This window comes from Cyanistes caeruleus, chromosome 4 (assembly GCF_971803275.1).
Source record: "Cyanistes caeruleus chromosome 4, bCyaCae1.hap1.1, whole genome shotgun sequence".
In the NCBI taxonomy this organism is placed as follows: Eukaryota; Metazoa; Chordata; class Aves; order Passeriformes; family Paridae; genus Cyanistes; species Cyanistes caeruleus.
The window spans coordinates 13,620,871-13,635,314 of NC_141704.1; the positions used below are offsets into that span (position 1 = coordinate 13,620,871).

Here is a 14,444-nt window from a genome sequence, read left to right on the forward strand (position 1 = left end):
TGTCACCATCAAATACAAAATAAATCCATCTGAAACATCTATAATCAATGCAGACTTTTACAATATTGTTGACCAATTACTGGTCCAAGCTTCAGTTTGCACAGATGTATTCCTGCTTCAGCATTTTTAAGTAGAAGTGGCACCAAAAAGAGACTCCTCCCAGCCAATCCTAACCAATTGAATTAAAAAGTGAATTACATTTTCAACTGCCAATCTCAAATGTAAAACATAAAACTACATTTAATTTAAAAAAAAATAAAAATCAAAACTCTCTAGTTACCCAACTAGTAAAGCAAAACATTGATGACATAAGAAAACCTTATAAGACAGAGGGAATAAACTGAAAACACACGTATCAAATAATGATACATTAATGCTTGCCTTAAACGTGTTTCTCACATGCAGTGCTTGATATTTTATGTAAGTATGGTGTTAGTTATACTTCATTAGTTGCAGAGCAGATGCTAAGCATGATAAAAGAGTATTTTAGAGAGAAACTAGAAGTGTGCCCAAAAAAGCAAGTGGAAAAATATGTTATTTCCCAGAATACCAGTCAAAGAAAATGTTCCTAGTTAATAAATATAAATGGTTAAACAAGGCAAGTTTTCTAAATTTTATTTAGGCCTCTTAACAATAGGTAGGTTTTGGTGCAGAAAGCTAAATCCAGTATCTGAAAATTGACCATAATGAAAATATGTATGCATTAAAGTGAACCAGTAGTCTATCATCATTTGTGTAACATTTTAAACATTTCTTTCACTGTGTCATAAGTAATATAATTTTTTAATCTCGCTAAATGAATGCAAAAAAAAATTATTTTGAAAACAGAAGCCTACAGTGTGTCTAACCTATCTGTACTAATATAACAAGGCCTAATTCAATATTTTAAATTTTAATGTGTCAATTATTATATTAATATCACTAGTTAAAGATAATAGTAATAAGCCATTAAGATAATTATATGAATCACTACAGGGGTATGAAATGAGAAACATGAGGAGCTTCAGATACATTTGAAATGATGAGAACTTTACTTAAAGTATTGTATGCCCACAAATAAAATGTTTTGAATAGATTTGGCACTAGTCACATACCAAAAGGTTGTGTACTATTATTACAATGAAATAAACAGAACTCAATAGATTTTAAACCTAGGGATGTGACAAACACGTTTGCATACTAGATGAAAAAAATAACATTAAACAAGAAGAAATATTTTTTAAAATTAAAAGGTATACAAAATCTAGGATAAATGTTACTATTGAAAACTGTGGGAAACGTAATTTGTAAGCCTTGTACTAGTGAGTTTATCACAGCTGAGATTTTCCTCTACCAAAAATAAGGGGATTTTCTAAAGCACCAAATAAAAATATTTCTTTATGAAAGGCATTTAATGTAACTACTTCCAGCTAGAAAAAACCATAAAGCTCTTGAAATACAGCCCAATATTTAATTAATTGCTCTCCATTGTACATCTGTGACCAAGGACGTAAGACTACCCTGTCATCTGCCTGCATGCCAATGGAATTTTTGTATTCCTCACTACACCTCAACTGGCCTGTAGATGTTAGAAAGGCAACACAAACACTGCTGGCAAGAAGCACTTCAGCCTCTCAGAAGCAGTACTTCCAGAACCTAATAAACTGCCATTCCAGTTTTCTGTGCACTCCCCAGTGTGCATAACAAGACAGCTATGGGGGCCACAGCTGTACTCTGGGGTCATCCAACCTCCTCCCCGGCCCAGTTCTCCAGCTCTGAAAGAAGCCCTTGAAACACCCAAGACAAGTTGCAACTCCAGCCCCACCTGCCACTTCACTTGCAGGCTCAGCAACCATAACCTATGGCACAGGAGATGTTCAGCTGCCCAAAAAAGTGCTACTGTTTATGCAAGGAAAGGCCCAATAATTAATAGTCAGGAATCAACTTTATGAGACAGCTTACAGAAAAAGTTTGATACAAGGACAGTAAGAAATTACTAGACTTGTGATATGCTTTGCAAGAAAATGCTGAATGATAACACAGTAGAAATTGCTACATTCAGAAAATTAACCAAACCCAAAATATTCAGACAGCTACTAAAAGTCATGGTCAGTGGGGAGGGCTATATGCAGACATGACTTCTACAGACTTGAAATGAAACTTATAATATTTGATAGTAGCTAATTCACATCTTAATTACCTTCAGCAATAGTGAAACACTATTACTAAAAAACCCTACACCCCACACTAAAAAGCTCAGCCATGTATTCTTTGTCTAATCACATGCAGGAAATACAAAGAGATAACAGAGAGACAAGACTTGCTCTCAACGTTTCTGTACTTCTGAATACAGTGAAGAAGCAATGACTTCATACTTGGGTATTTGGCAAATTCAGGTTCCACTCCAAATTTTCTCTCTTTAGAGTACATCACAATTTGATATAAGAAGGAATTTGATCTTGCTTATGTTTTGCTCACCAAAACACTTCCAAACAGTGACTTCAAAAACCCCTTAATTCTGTTTTGGACTTTGTCTAGGAATAGGACCATAAAGTATTTTTAAAATTATTTTAAAAAACATTCCTTCTCTAAGATGGGAAGCACCCACCTTAGTAAGACATGCTATGGAAGACCTCAAACCAAATACTCCAAATTTTAGTTTTGTCAGATTTTTACAGATTATGACAGAAAAATTTCACTATACTTCTCTCTCCCACTACCACAACCCCCATCCCTCCACCAATGAAGCAGCCAAAAGACTGATGCACTAAACACAACCCTGTAAATTACAGTGTGTAAGGGATTAAACTTAAGCCTAATACTACAGTCAACCTTCAACAGCTGAGTTCTATTAATGGCCACTCCTTAAAAGGAATCCTTATTGGTTACTATTTAAAACTACAACTCCATTAAAATCTTGACTGAAAGAAATTACATGTGATATGTATCACCCATCACTGCCATGACAACAACACCCAGTTCAAGTATGTACTGCATCATTTACCACGATTTATCCAAAGCAAAAACATACAAAAGGGTTCACTAATCAAATACTATCAATGAATACACAATGTGAAAGAGATGAGTTAATTTATAATGGTAGGGATTATGTGTAAACTAGAATAATAAGACTTCCAGTGCACTGAAAAGCCCAGTGTCATTATTATTCTTTCACTCTCCTTCCTACGTGGATTTAAGATCAGCATTGTAAAATTCCAGCACATTCAAGGCACTGTAAAGTACTTAACAGAAAACATCAAGGGAAAAGACAATTAATTGATATTTTACTTCCAGACTTCAATTTCAAGCACAGGACCAGAAATAAAGGGAGGGGGTGTGGGTTAGTATGCTGAATAGCAACTGCATATATGTGTGGCATTCTGTTCACTGCTGAATGTTTTCTCCTGTTGAATACTTACTGCTCTCCAATGCATAGTCTTTTTGAGATTCAATGCTCCAAAGTGTTCCTGCTTTCTCATTCAAAGAATCTTTTGAATGAAGAAATTTTCAATTATTGGCACATCAAGCGAAGGCCAAGTTATCTGTGGGAAGCTGTTGGCTTCCTACTTACACTATTTGTTGACCTTGTAACTCTTCATGTATCGTATCTATTTCTATATCTGAACTTCCCTGTTTTAGGCTCTGTCACTGATGATGAATTAGTAACAAGAAAGAAAACAATTTAAACAACAGATGATAGTAGAAAATACAAAAAAAATCCAACCCTATCTAATACCACACTACCTGCTTCTAAGGAAACAGGTCAACAGGTCTGAACACAGCTCCACTTTTAATTCACATGCTAGACTAAGTAAAGAAAGCACAACAAACCTTGAGCAGGTCTCAGTAACCTGCCAGGTGAAGACACATTGTGCTGCTGTTGTACTGAACATCAGATGCACATTTTTCAGTCCCATCACAGTCCTTCCCTTTGATCTGGGTGTTACTTTCCACATCCAGGTTAATTTTGTCTGATACACCTTTGCTGCAAAAATCATGTGTTGTCTTGCTTTAGCCTGGGTTATAGTGGGTGTGTTTTCCTCTCTTAGGAGGTGGAAGGTGAGACAATAGCACCTAGGTGGCAAGGTTACTAAATCCAAATCTCTTGCTTCCTGGACAAGTAAGTACAGAGAAGATAGGATTTTGTTGTCATTTTTCTTAAATGAACATGGTCTTGTCAACATATCTTCCAGTGGAAATATAAAAAAAAGCCCAGGACTGCTTGCAGTCCTGAATGAGCACAGTAGCCAATACCTATGTGACCAACACTCTCACACATACAAGCAGCTATGAGGGTTTTTGTTTATTTTATCATTTGAATCAAGTATTGAAATGTCAGTTGACTGCCTTTCATGCAGCTAAGTGCTTTTCTGGACAGACTCTTATCAGCATTTAGCATGTAAACAAAGTAAGATTTTGTAACAGAATAAACAAAGCCAGAAATTTTCATTTTTGTACCTATTCAGAGCCTCACGAATTGCTGACAAGTCTAAAAATATATCACTCCAATAATATGTAAGGAAAAAGATGAATTCAAAGGAGTGCTGGTTTAGTTTTGCCTCTTCAAGGGTAGTACTTGTTTGACCTCGATGGTCCATGCAGGTATGTATTTAACTACTCTAGGAATTGTGCAAAAGACAGCTGGTGATCCCAGTCTCACAGTGTCTGCTGTTACGCTGGGCTTGGAAATCTTAAAAGAACAGGGACATGACAGAGCCACATGTAACACTGCTGGAACTACTGCTGAGATTTCCATCACTGACAGAAGACAGAGGTTTATGCTTCTGGCTGTGCCTTTGTCTTGAGAACAAGATTTCTGATAGAAAAACTGTCTCCCTGAGAATCAAGCTTTCTGATATTGTTTTTCATAGTTTCTAGACACTTTCCTAGGAAAGTAACTATAAACATAGATGTTTATACATTGCATTAAAGCTATGTCTTTTGATAGATGTTTCTTATAACTAGTGTGGTTGGGAAGGTGGTAACCTGACTATCCAACCCCTGGTCGTTGTAGAGAATCTATAAATACTGAAGCAACAGAATAAAGTTCCTTCTTCTTCCTCAGTCCCACATCGAGCAGTGTCTGTGTGAATCATTTCATGTCCAACAGTGACAAAAAACTGCAAAGCAACCAAAACTTTTTTTGGGAACGAGGGGTTTCCAATTTAGAACAATGGAAATTTTGGAGACAAAATCAGTGTATCCTAGGCAGTCACATAAATAAAAAGATATAAGGTACATAAAACATTCAAATCCATCTTCCTTCTGTCCCTACCCCTACCAAAGGAAAAACTTTAATCTTGTCAATCTAGCTGTTACTGTTTCCATTTTGAAAAATAAAAGCCATGGGGATGAGACCAATTTTTATTATTTTATTTTTTTTATGCAGTGAAACCTAAACATGTGACAAGTAGAAAGTTATTTAATCAATAATGATATCATAGAACAAGTTTTGACAGGGGTATGAATAAAGAAAATTGCAGTAACAGGAGAATCACTCAAAATGTCATTGCCCTTTAAGGGCACAAAAGTGCTTCTGATAAAAGGTCAAATGCAGGGGATAAAATATTAACAATTACAAACCCCCAAACAGTTGTATTTAATAAAAAATAAGGTACCAAATAATTGAAAATATAAAACCAGAATGATCTGTCAAATGTGACACTGACACCTGGATCAAAATCCCTATGCAAGGAAGGTGCCAAATAGTAATGCTCAAGCTAGTGTTAAAAAAGCCCTTCATTATTGTTCATACTTTAAGTTTAGCCTTCTTGTCTTTAATCATGGTTCATAAAATTGTAACTACTAGCACAATGTAAAATAGCTAATCTGAGTAATTCAAAATATATAACCTCTCTCAGGAAAATAATTATGATATGGAAGACAAAATAATTTATTTATATTCTTCAGTGCTCTATTACTTTTTAGTTTGCTTTTATTTTAAATTACACATATACAGCCAAACAGAAGGATAAAAAGGAAATACTCTTTTGCAACTTTCATGAGGACATGAAGATACCAACCCAAGGATTTGTAACTCAGAAGTAATGAAAACAAAATGCAGGTTTTTTTCTTTTTTTAATGAATAAGAACTCCTTAATTTGAAGCCTGTTTAAAGAACCTTATAGGCAGGCAGAATAGGTATCAATGAGCCTCCAGTAAAGATGTTAGAATGAAAAAAAAAAAAAGGTCTCTGTGGTCATTTCTCTGTGATGAAGTAAAATTGGTTTCCTCTGTATGCTGTTTCACCAAATGGGGATCTAAACTATACAATTTGTTAGGGTATCATCCACAGCTTTGGAAACTGTTCCAGAACACGTGTGGAAGTTTTCTTCGATGGTTATACTGCTGCTATTGTTTAACCAAGCTGCATTATTTACCTTGGCTAATTCACCTCTTCCCCCCGACCCTCCCTAACCTTCTCTTTTTTTAAAAAAAAACTTTCCCATCATTAATTAGTTTCCTCACAACAGAAGTAGAAGTCAAGATGTCTTGACAAGCTCTCTAAATGTACACTGCTTGATCCTCACTCTACCAGAGCTACATTTTATGAGAGATTTTCCTTTTAACTAGGAAAGACCAAAGTTAACAAGACTATTAATGTACAAAACATTAAAAAAAATAACCAGAACAGTATCTGATGCTCTTTAGTCTCATAAAGGACAATGCAGTATAAGAACATGAAGCTTTAATCTTTCTGGCACCAAAGAAAAATGGAAATGTCTCCTGGGAAATGGGACAGGGTGCCATCTTCACCAGTATTTAACAATGACACAACTGGAGCTAACAGAAGTCAAAGGGAGAGAGTTAAGCATTGACTGTCAGCCTAAAAGTCTCCTAGAAAACAGATGGAAAAAAATCCCTAAACAAACAGCAAGGACAAAATCATACTTCAGTATTGTACTATGGTACAATATTTTGATGTTCCAAGAAGTGATCTTCATTGAGGTTGGCACTTGAGAACAAATTAAAATTTTCTGAAAATGAAAATTACAGTTCCTCACATGTCAAGTACACTTAGGAATGCAACAAACTGCATATCCAGACTGACTTCTTATTTCAATCTACTTTATGGAGGAATAAATACAACTACATGTTAACACATCTCAAAAAAAAGTAAATCCAATATACTGTAACAAGAAGATACTCAAAAGAAATTACTTCAGAAGCCAACTATTCAACTCTATTGTTGATGACATTATGATATACTATTTTCTAAGTGCACAGTAATACCAAACAATCTCAAGAAATTATTTGATTTACATGGTTTATCCAGCAGCCTATAACAGCAAGTCTCTTCCAGGTGCGCTTACATCATATATAAATGAATGGTTTAATACTTACAAATGGGTATGTTTATCCTGCAGATGCAAGGATGTGAAACTGCTCTTAAAAACAGATCAGTATTTCTCTGACTTATGGGCTAGAATAGATCTATTATCTTGCAACACCAAGCTTTATGTTGCGTTCCCAACATACACTCTCAAGCCCAGCAAGTCAGTCCTCTAATTAGCCAGATCTCTTATTTTATCTTCCTGATTTTTACTGCCTAAGGTTCTGCGATGAACTGCCTGCTATTAAAAACAGCTTGAGCCACAACCAGATTTTTCTTTTTTTCTGCTTGATATTACAGGAATCAAACTCTTAAAAGTTAAACATCTGCCTCTATAATCTTCACAACTTCCCATAGCCATCAGCAAGGATGGCTGCCACATGTCTGCAATCAGAGGCAAATGAAACAGTGGGTCCTCTTACACTCTGGAGAAAGGCAGATGCCAGCAAGGGCTCAAGAGAAGTATTACAAAAACCTTTGCTAAACTAAAGCATTCCAGTGCTGCTCCGAAGCCAAGACCTTCAAGTTACAATGCAGGGAACCTAGAAACATAAAGCATGTGCCTGGCATGGACCTAATTTCTTACTGAGAGGATATGGATTGGATCTTACCAGGGATATTAGCAACAAACCACACTTTGTGGGAGATTCTGGGATAAATCTCTACAAGCCCTTGTCAGTAGCAATAAAGACTCCCCATGATACAACCTACAAGAGCCAAAAAACAGTAGTGCCTTCTAACGCTTTCTCATTCCATTGTCCGTGCTACAACTTTGAAGCTGCAATTCAGTAACTATATAATAGTGCATTTTGTGGTAAATATGATAGCCTAAAACACCTCAAAGTCTACTGACAGACATGCCTGGCATCACTGAATTTACAAGCATTCTGCTGCACCCTCTAATTAAAGAAAGTCTGATCCACCAAAATGAATGTGTCTGAAGGTGATAAAACTCTAAATAGAACTGAGGATTAAATATTCCTGCTTCACAGAAGAGCTCTGTGCAGCCAGAATCAATGTCTCAAATGAGGCCCTGTCCAGACCTTTCTCAATGGACTACTGGAACCATAACACATCCGGCGAAAAATTATTCAATCACAAGCAGTTCATGGTTGATGTGTTTTCTAATGGGAGATGTCTATAATTTTCTAACCAGACAATGCAACTGCAGATCAATTAATAACATCTATGTGTAGCTCTTCTTTAAATCTTCCTAATTTCTAATGAAAACAATAATAAAATGGTAGATGCATTTAACATATATAATATGGAGTTCTTTTAACATACTGATTTTTTGAAAATAAACTATTCGTTATTTTACAACAATTCTCAAGACTTTGAAGAAACCTTCTAAGAATACTTCTATATGGTTTTAGTATATTTCCTTTATTGTTTCTTCTTCAAAACAAAATCATGTATTTATATGTTTAAAGCCCTTCCACAGGCCTTTCAGCAATATTCCAGTATACCTTTCCTGAAACAAGTCTGATTAGATTAAGTACAATCTTCCAGACCTTTGGCCAATTATTTTTAGTATTCTCTGCAGGTTTTTTAACACAGTCCAGTTTTTTTCCAGGTCTTTTTTGACCTTAGGCTCTTAAATCAAGCAATTCAGAACTTAACATTCAATCACCCAGTGTAAAAGGATTGCTATAATGAAGATGAAGCAAAGGGAACATTAAAAATAATGGAGTAAAGCAAAAAAGAGAAAAGCGGACAGTAACTCATGGGATCTTTGTAGTTTACATGCATTACAATAAAACTTATGGCAATGCACTACTTACAAAGAGCTCAAAAATCCTTTCTAACATGAAGGAATTTACTCTCATCTAGAAGTAATATCATTCTATGCACCTACTACCTGAAAACAGGACCAACTTTCACACTGCTCACCAAGCCAGGTTAATGCCCAGGAAAGAGCACAGCTATGGAAGGTCACAGCAAGGCATCCTACAGGTTCTTCTGCCCTGAAGCACATTTTATTGATGCATGAGTTCAATGCTTATGTACCCACTGTACCTACAACCACATGCAGAGAAGCTTCTCTGTTACTGAAAGAATCATAAGGTACCTAAAGCTGGACAGAAAGGAACCATATAAGACTACGGACAAGAAACAAATTTTGAAAAAAAGAGCAGGACGGCTTGTTAACACACTAAAATCAACATCTGCCCCCATCATTAAATTAATAAGCTCATTTCACCCTAGAAAATTCTTCTAGATCTTTTCTCATTCACTGTATAGAAAGCTGCATTTCACTATAACCATTTTTTTACAATTATTTCAGTCTAGGTCAAAGCTGGTGGTAAGTCTTAGAACTGCCTCCCAATATGAATGCAGTTGCTCCTGGTTTGTTGTTAGCAGGCTATCCATACAAACACAACCCAGTATTTTGGTAATATGTCTTTAAAAATAAATAAACTATTTTTCTGTGCATCCCACTTATATTTTTTCCCTTACTGAGTTAGTTTGTTGCCAAAAAGACTAGAAGAGTTACAGGATTTGTGAAGTTTACTTGTATTTAGACAAGTAAAATCTTGCAGAGCTATTCTTTTTCTTAATGTATTTAACTAATTGCATCCTCAGTAGTAGCTGCCTTTCTTTATTATGCAACCACCTTCAAATTATTTTGATTAAACTAAATTTTATTAAACGTCATAAAAAGCTAGCTATTCCAATCACTCTTTGCATGCTTTAAAAAAAAAAAAAACAATAAAAAAATCCCCACAGAAACAAATCACTGGACAAATAACGAATAACCCACTAGATAAGTAATAAATAAACCAGACCTTGGGATGAAGTTTTTCAGAAATAATTGAAAGTAGTTTGTTAATCAATACCAAAAATTTCTAACTGGAGTAATTCTGCTTTCAAATAGTCAAGATAAAAATCATCAACTTGTTGTCAAACTAACTGAGAAATTAATATATGCATATGCTTTTCAAGACTCTCTTGAAAAATGTTAATTTAAGAAATGTGTTTCAAAATGCCGATTTTGTAAAAAATTAAACCTTATGATAAATATAAAAATATCCCCTATATATAATTACACTTTAATCCCATCAGAAAAAAAATCCATAACATCCAACTTCTAGTTAATGTAGATCAGTATCATAGACCTCACTTTACAGCTTTGATAAAAGACAATCCAATATTAGTTATTAATAGTTTTAGCCTAGCTAGTCTCTAACTAACAGGATTTATTTGTTGTAACAGGTTAATTTAGCGTAACAAGTTCAACTTGAAAAGCTCAGCTTCCAGAACAACTAATTTAACTTCCTCTACAGGAAATATGCATATTTGAAGGCATTGCTTGCATTTTCTGTGGAAAGAACACGAGATAACCAGAAAAGTCTATTTGCAACGCCTCTGTTATGATTGTATGCAACGATTCTTAAGAGAGCCATACGCCAGTTTGGCACTGTAATTCAGGAAAGAAAACATTCACTTACCGCAGTGTGACTGGAAAACCTGTGGCTTGACTACCTGATTGCAGATATTGCACACTACAAGATAGAAATCATCATGAGCTGGATAATGGCCAAATAAGTGCATATCTGTGGGAAAGTTAAAAATATATACAAGAATTAGAAGTTATGCTTTAAATATATATTAAGAAAAAAAAATTGAAAATACTGTAGGGCCATTACTGTTATATTAATTTACACAAAGCAAATGTATACACTGCTCCATAAGAGATTCTTACTGTGTTAAAGAGATTTTTTTTCCCTCTTTTGGGTTTCAAGGTCCTGTACTAATGCTGCAGTCTCATCCCTCAGTCTGAGTCAGAACACAGACTGCAACACTTTTTCTTAACAATCACTGCCAAGAAGCGGAATAAACATTTCTGTACTGGTGAAATGTTGAAACAGTAAAGAAATACTTTTTAAAAAATCTCTGCCTGAAGATCCTTAGAGAAAACATGTTGCTCCATATTACAGTATTCTAAGCTTGACTTTAAGTTGCTTGAGAAAGGTTCCTGCTTAAAAGCTTAGTTATAGTAACCAAGGTCAAGGATCCTACAGCTTAAAATACAGCCAGGAATACAATTCCACATGAAATTTCTGATTCTGTGCAAATGCCCTTCCCTAGCTCCGATACGCTGAGGGGTTTGTTGGAAATACTGTGGGAAGAGACAAAGTTGGTTAAGGAGGTATTTCCTGGGGATGGCATGAGGAATTTAATGAACTCCAAAGACAGATACAGTCAGATGATGACAGGCACTTGTCCTTCTCAGCCAAAACACATAATGCAACACATGCATTCTTAAGCCATTACAAAGAGAGTAAAATGGCTTAAATTACTAACTGAAGGCCTCAGAACTCTAACATTACAAGTGAGGTAACCTGTTCTACTCTTCATTGCTATAAAGAACAAGCACACATACTCATCCACCACAGCTCAGCTTGGAGGACAGAAACTCCACACTTTCATGCATTTCAGTGGGATCATGTCAGCATACCCAGTGTTGCTAATGAATGTGTTGCTGCATTAGTAACACTATGCCAAGTAGTGGCCCCACAGATCACACTACCTCTCAGATTATAAAAATAAATATGTTGTAAATTTCAGTGTTATTCAGGAGCATCTGAAATCTATTACAGAACTTACAAATGTAGACTGAAATATTAATCTGGTGCCTTTTAAACAGGAGGAAAATCAAGAAACCAAACATGTACAACAGCAGCTGTGATTGATAAACATCAACAATGAAATCCTACTTCTCCATTAAGTCATGTATTTCTAAAAAATAATGATTTCTTTTGAAAACTGACTCAAGCAGGTACCTTAGTTCACTAGTTCTTGACTAAAGCAATTATTTTGGCCCTAGAACTACTTTCTTAAGTAATTCTGCCCTGGCCTCTGGCACTGTATATCACTGCTTATGATGGCAGTGCTTGGCACAATGAAGTATAAAATGTCTTCAGTTCCCAAAAAGCCCAGAGGAACAGGGCATCACTGTCATGGTAATACAGGCAGTAACACAGATAGATCTAAAGAGGCTCATTCAAGAATTTTTGCGCACAAACCAACCCCATTAACCTGCAGGTATTTCATAGTATGATATGATGTGCATTGTTTCTTTATCCCCTGCAAACCAAAACCGTTTCTTTCTGGTACTGCTTGTACCAGGCTATGAAATCCATCTGAATAATTAACCAGACATGACACCTTTGCAGTGCTGGTCTTGCACTAACCAAGACTTCAAATGCAGTACAGCCAGATGAATGCAACCAACACATTCAGCCTAAATTTAAAAGAATGCCACTGGTGAAGTATAAACTCCTTTGGTATAATTACTGTTAGTACACTGTTAGTACTGTTAGTGAAGCAAGAAGTGCAAAGTTAGGTTCAATCAAATCTTCCTTACTGGTAAAACAAATAAAACCCTAAGCAGGCACTAAACAGACCTTTAAATTCTATTTATCGTTTTAATATGATAATTCAGTGACCTTAGTAATTATTTTACACTGGGAATTCTTAGCTGGATAGTTTTGACCAGAACCTACAGATTTCTAATAACAGCACTCTAAGTTCCACAGAAAGGAATATTTCTTCTGGGAATGAAAGAAGTCTCAACTCAAAAACATGCATTTAATTACACTTATGAAATATTTTTTAAATGGTTAAAATCTCAAACTATTTTTTTCTGTTGTTAGAAAGGTACAGTGACAATCTCTTATGAAAACAGAGACTTTTTCCCTTCACAAACAGAAAAGTTGCAACTGTTTCTCAGTTTAAATTCCTTAAGTTCTTTTAACCTTCACAGATCTGTATCCTAACCTTTAAACTATATCCAGCTCTGAGGCGTCTAAACTTTGGCTGGGTCTGACTCTGTTTTTATGATTTCTGGCTGCAGGGAGTAACTTTTAAAAAACATAAGGTATTAATACTGGTGAAAACCATTCAAGGACACAGGTGGGAAAAGGAATCAGGTTAGTTCACAGGATCACAAAACCATCTACCTTTTCATCAGGAACTGCCAAGGAGACAGAGTAGTGAATGAAAAGTCCTGTGAGCTTGCTCCACTACCCTGGCAAAAACCACTGCATCTTAGAGGTAAATAGCACCATTTGAGGGTTTTTCCTCCATACTCCGTATGGGTTGATATATAAAGAAATTGCAGAGACATGTAGGAGAACACACCAAAATGCTGCTGTGAGATACACAGCATCAAAAGGATGCACAGATGCAGAGTAAGTGACATCCTGAAGCAGCATTTTGGAAGTTTTTCATTTTGCAGGTGCCTAGAAATAGCCCAGTGAAGGTGCAATTGTACACTGTAAATGAGAGTATTCTGTATGAAGTTATCAGCCCCCTCTGAAAAGTCTACTCAAAATAATCCAAGAATCTTGAGGACACAAGGCTGCAGGTCGAAAATAAGAATCGCAGCACACAAATATACTGTTATTATTAAACCAGATTAGATAAAAAACTTAAACACCACCTTTCAGATTTAAAGATCATCTTTTAAGATTCCTTAAAACTCTCACTATACAGGAGTTTTTAAGAAAGGAAAATTCTTTAAGTCCAAGCAGGTTCAACTACCTCTCTTAGTTTATTCATGTTAACCAGATTGGCATAAATCTGTTCTCATTATTAAATTCATGATCTGTAATTATATAAATTACTTTTCAATTGTAATTGCACAACATATTAATATTGTCTCACTAGAAAGTCCTACTGGGGATGCACTTTATTAGATGTAATAATGCTACAAATGCAATCCAGATCAGAGAATTTAAAATGAATAAAGCAAGGAACATTTGAAATTTAAAAGGAAGTGGAAAAGATAAACAGCTGTATATATTTTCATACAGGTTTTTCTGTTTTTAGTAAGAACAGTTCAATGCTGCCATGTCCTACTCAAAGTAACCAAGACTGAAAGATTATTTTAGACAGTGGTATCATTCTTAGATCAGATTGCAGCCATTTGAGAATTTGGACCTCCTGTGTGCAACAAAAAAAGACAATGGCCTCTCCAAACAAAAAACTGTATTCTAAAGGCAATAATCACATCTCTGTGTCTGCTTAGTCAGAAGCAATGGTGATAAGCTTTTCAGAAAATATTATTTTTGGGGAAGAACACATGTCTCTAAAGTGAGCTCAGGAAAGACTTTTTCATGCAAAG

The 14,444-nt window shown here is 35.4% G+C and overlaps 1 protein-coding gene across 5 annotated transcripts in view; it reads right to left on the reverse strand.

The window, feature by feature from the left end:
• ATXN7L1 (ataxin 7 like 1) overlaps positions 1-14,444 on the reverse strand; it is a 113,275-nt gene that overhangs the window by 64,910 nt on the left and 33,921 nt on the right. For 3 of the 5 annotated variants that reach the window (XM_086886727.1, XM_086886728.1, XM_086886734.1), the window contains exon 3: positions 10,765-10,869. The exons of the other annotated variants lie outside the window; for them this stretch is intronic. In XM_086886727.1, coding sequence (XP_086742853.1) covers positions 10,765-10,869 — 105 coding nt within the window. The remainder of the gene's footprint in view (positions 1-10,764; positions 10,870-14,444) is intronic. 5 annotated transcript variants of the gene reach the window in all.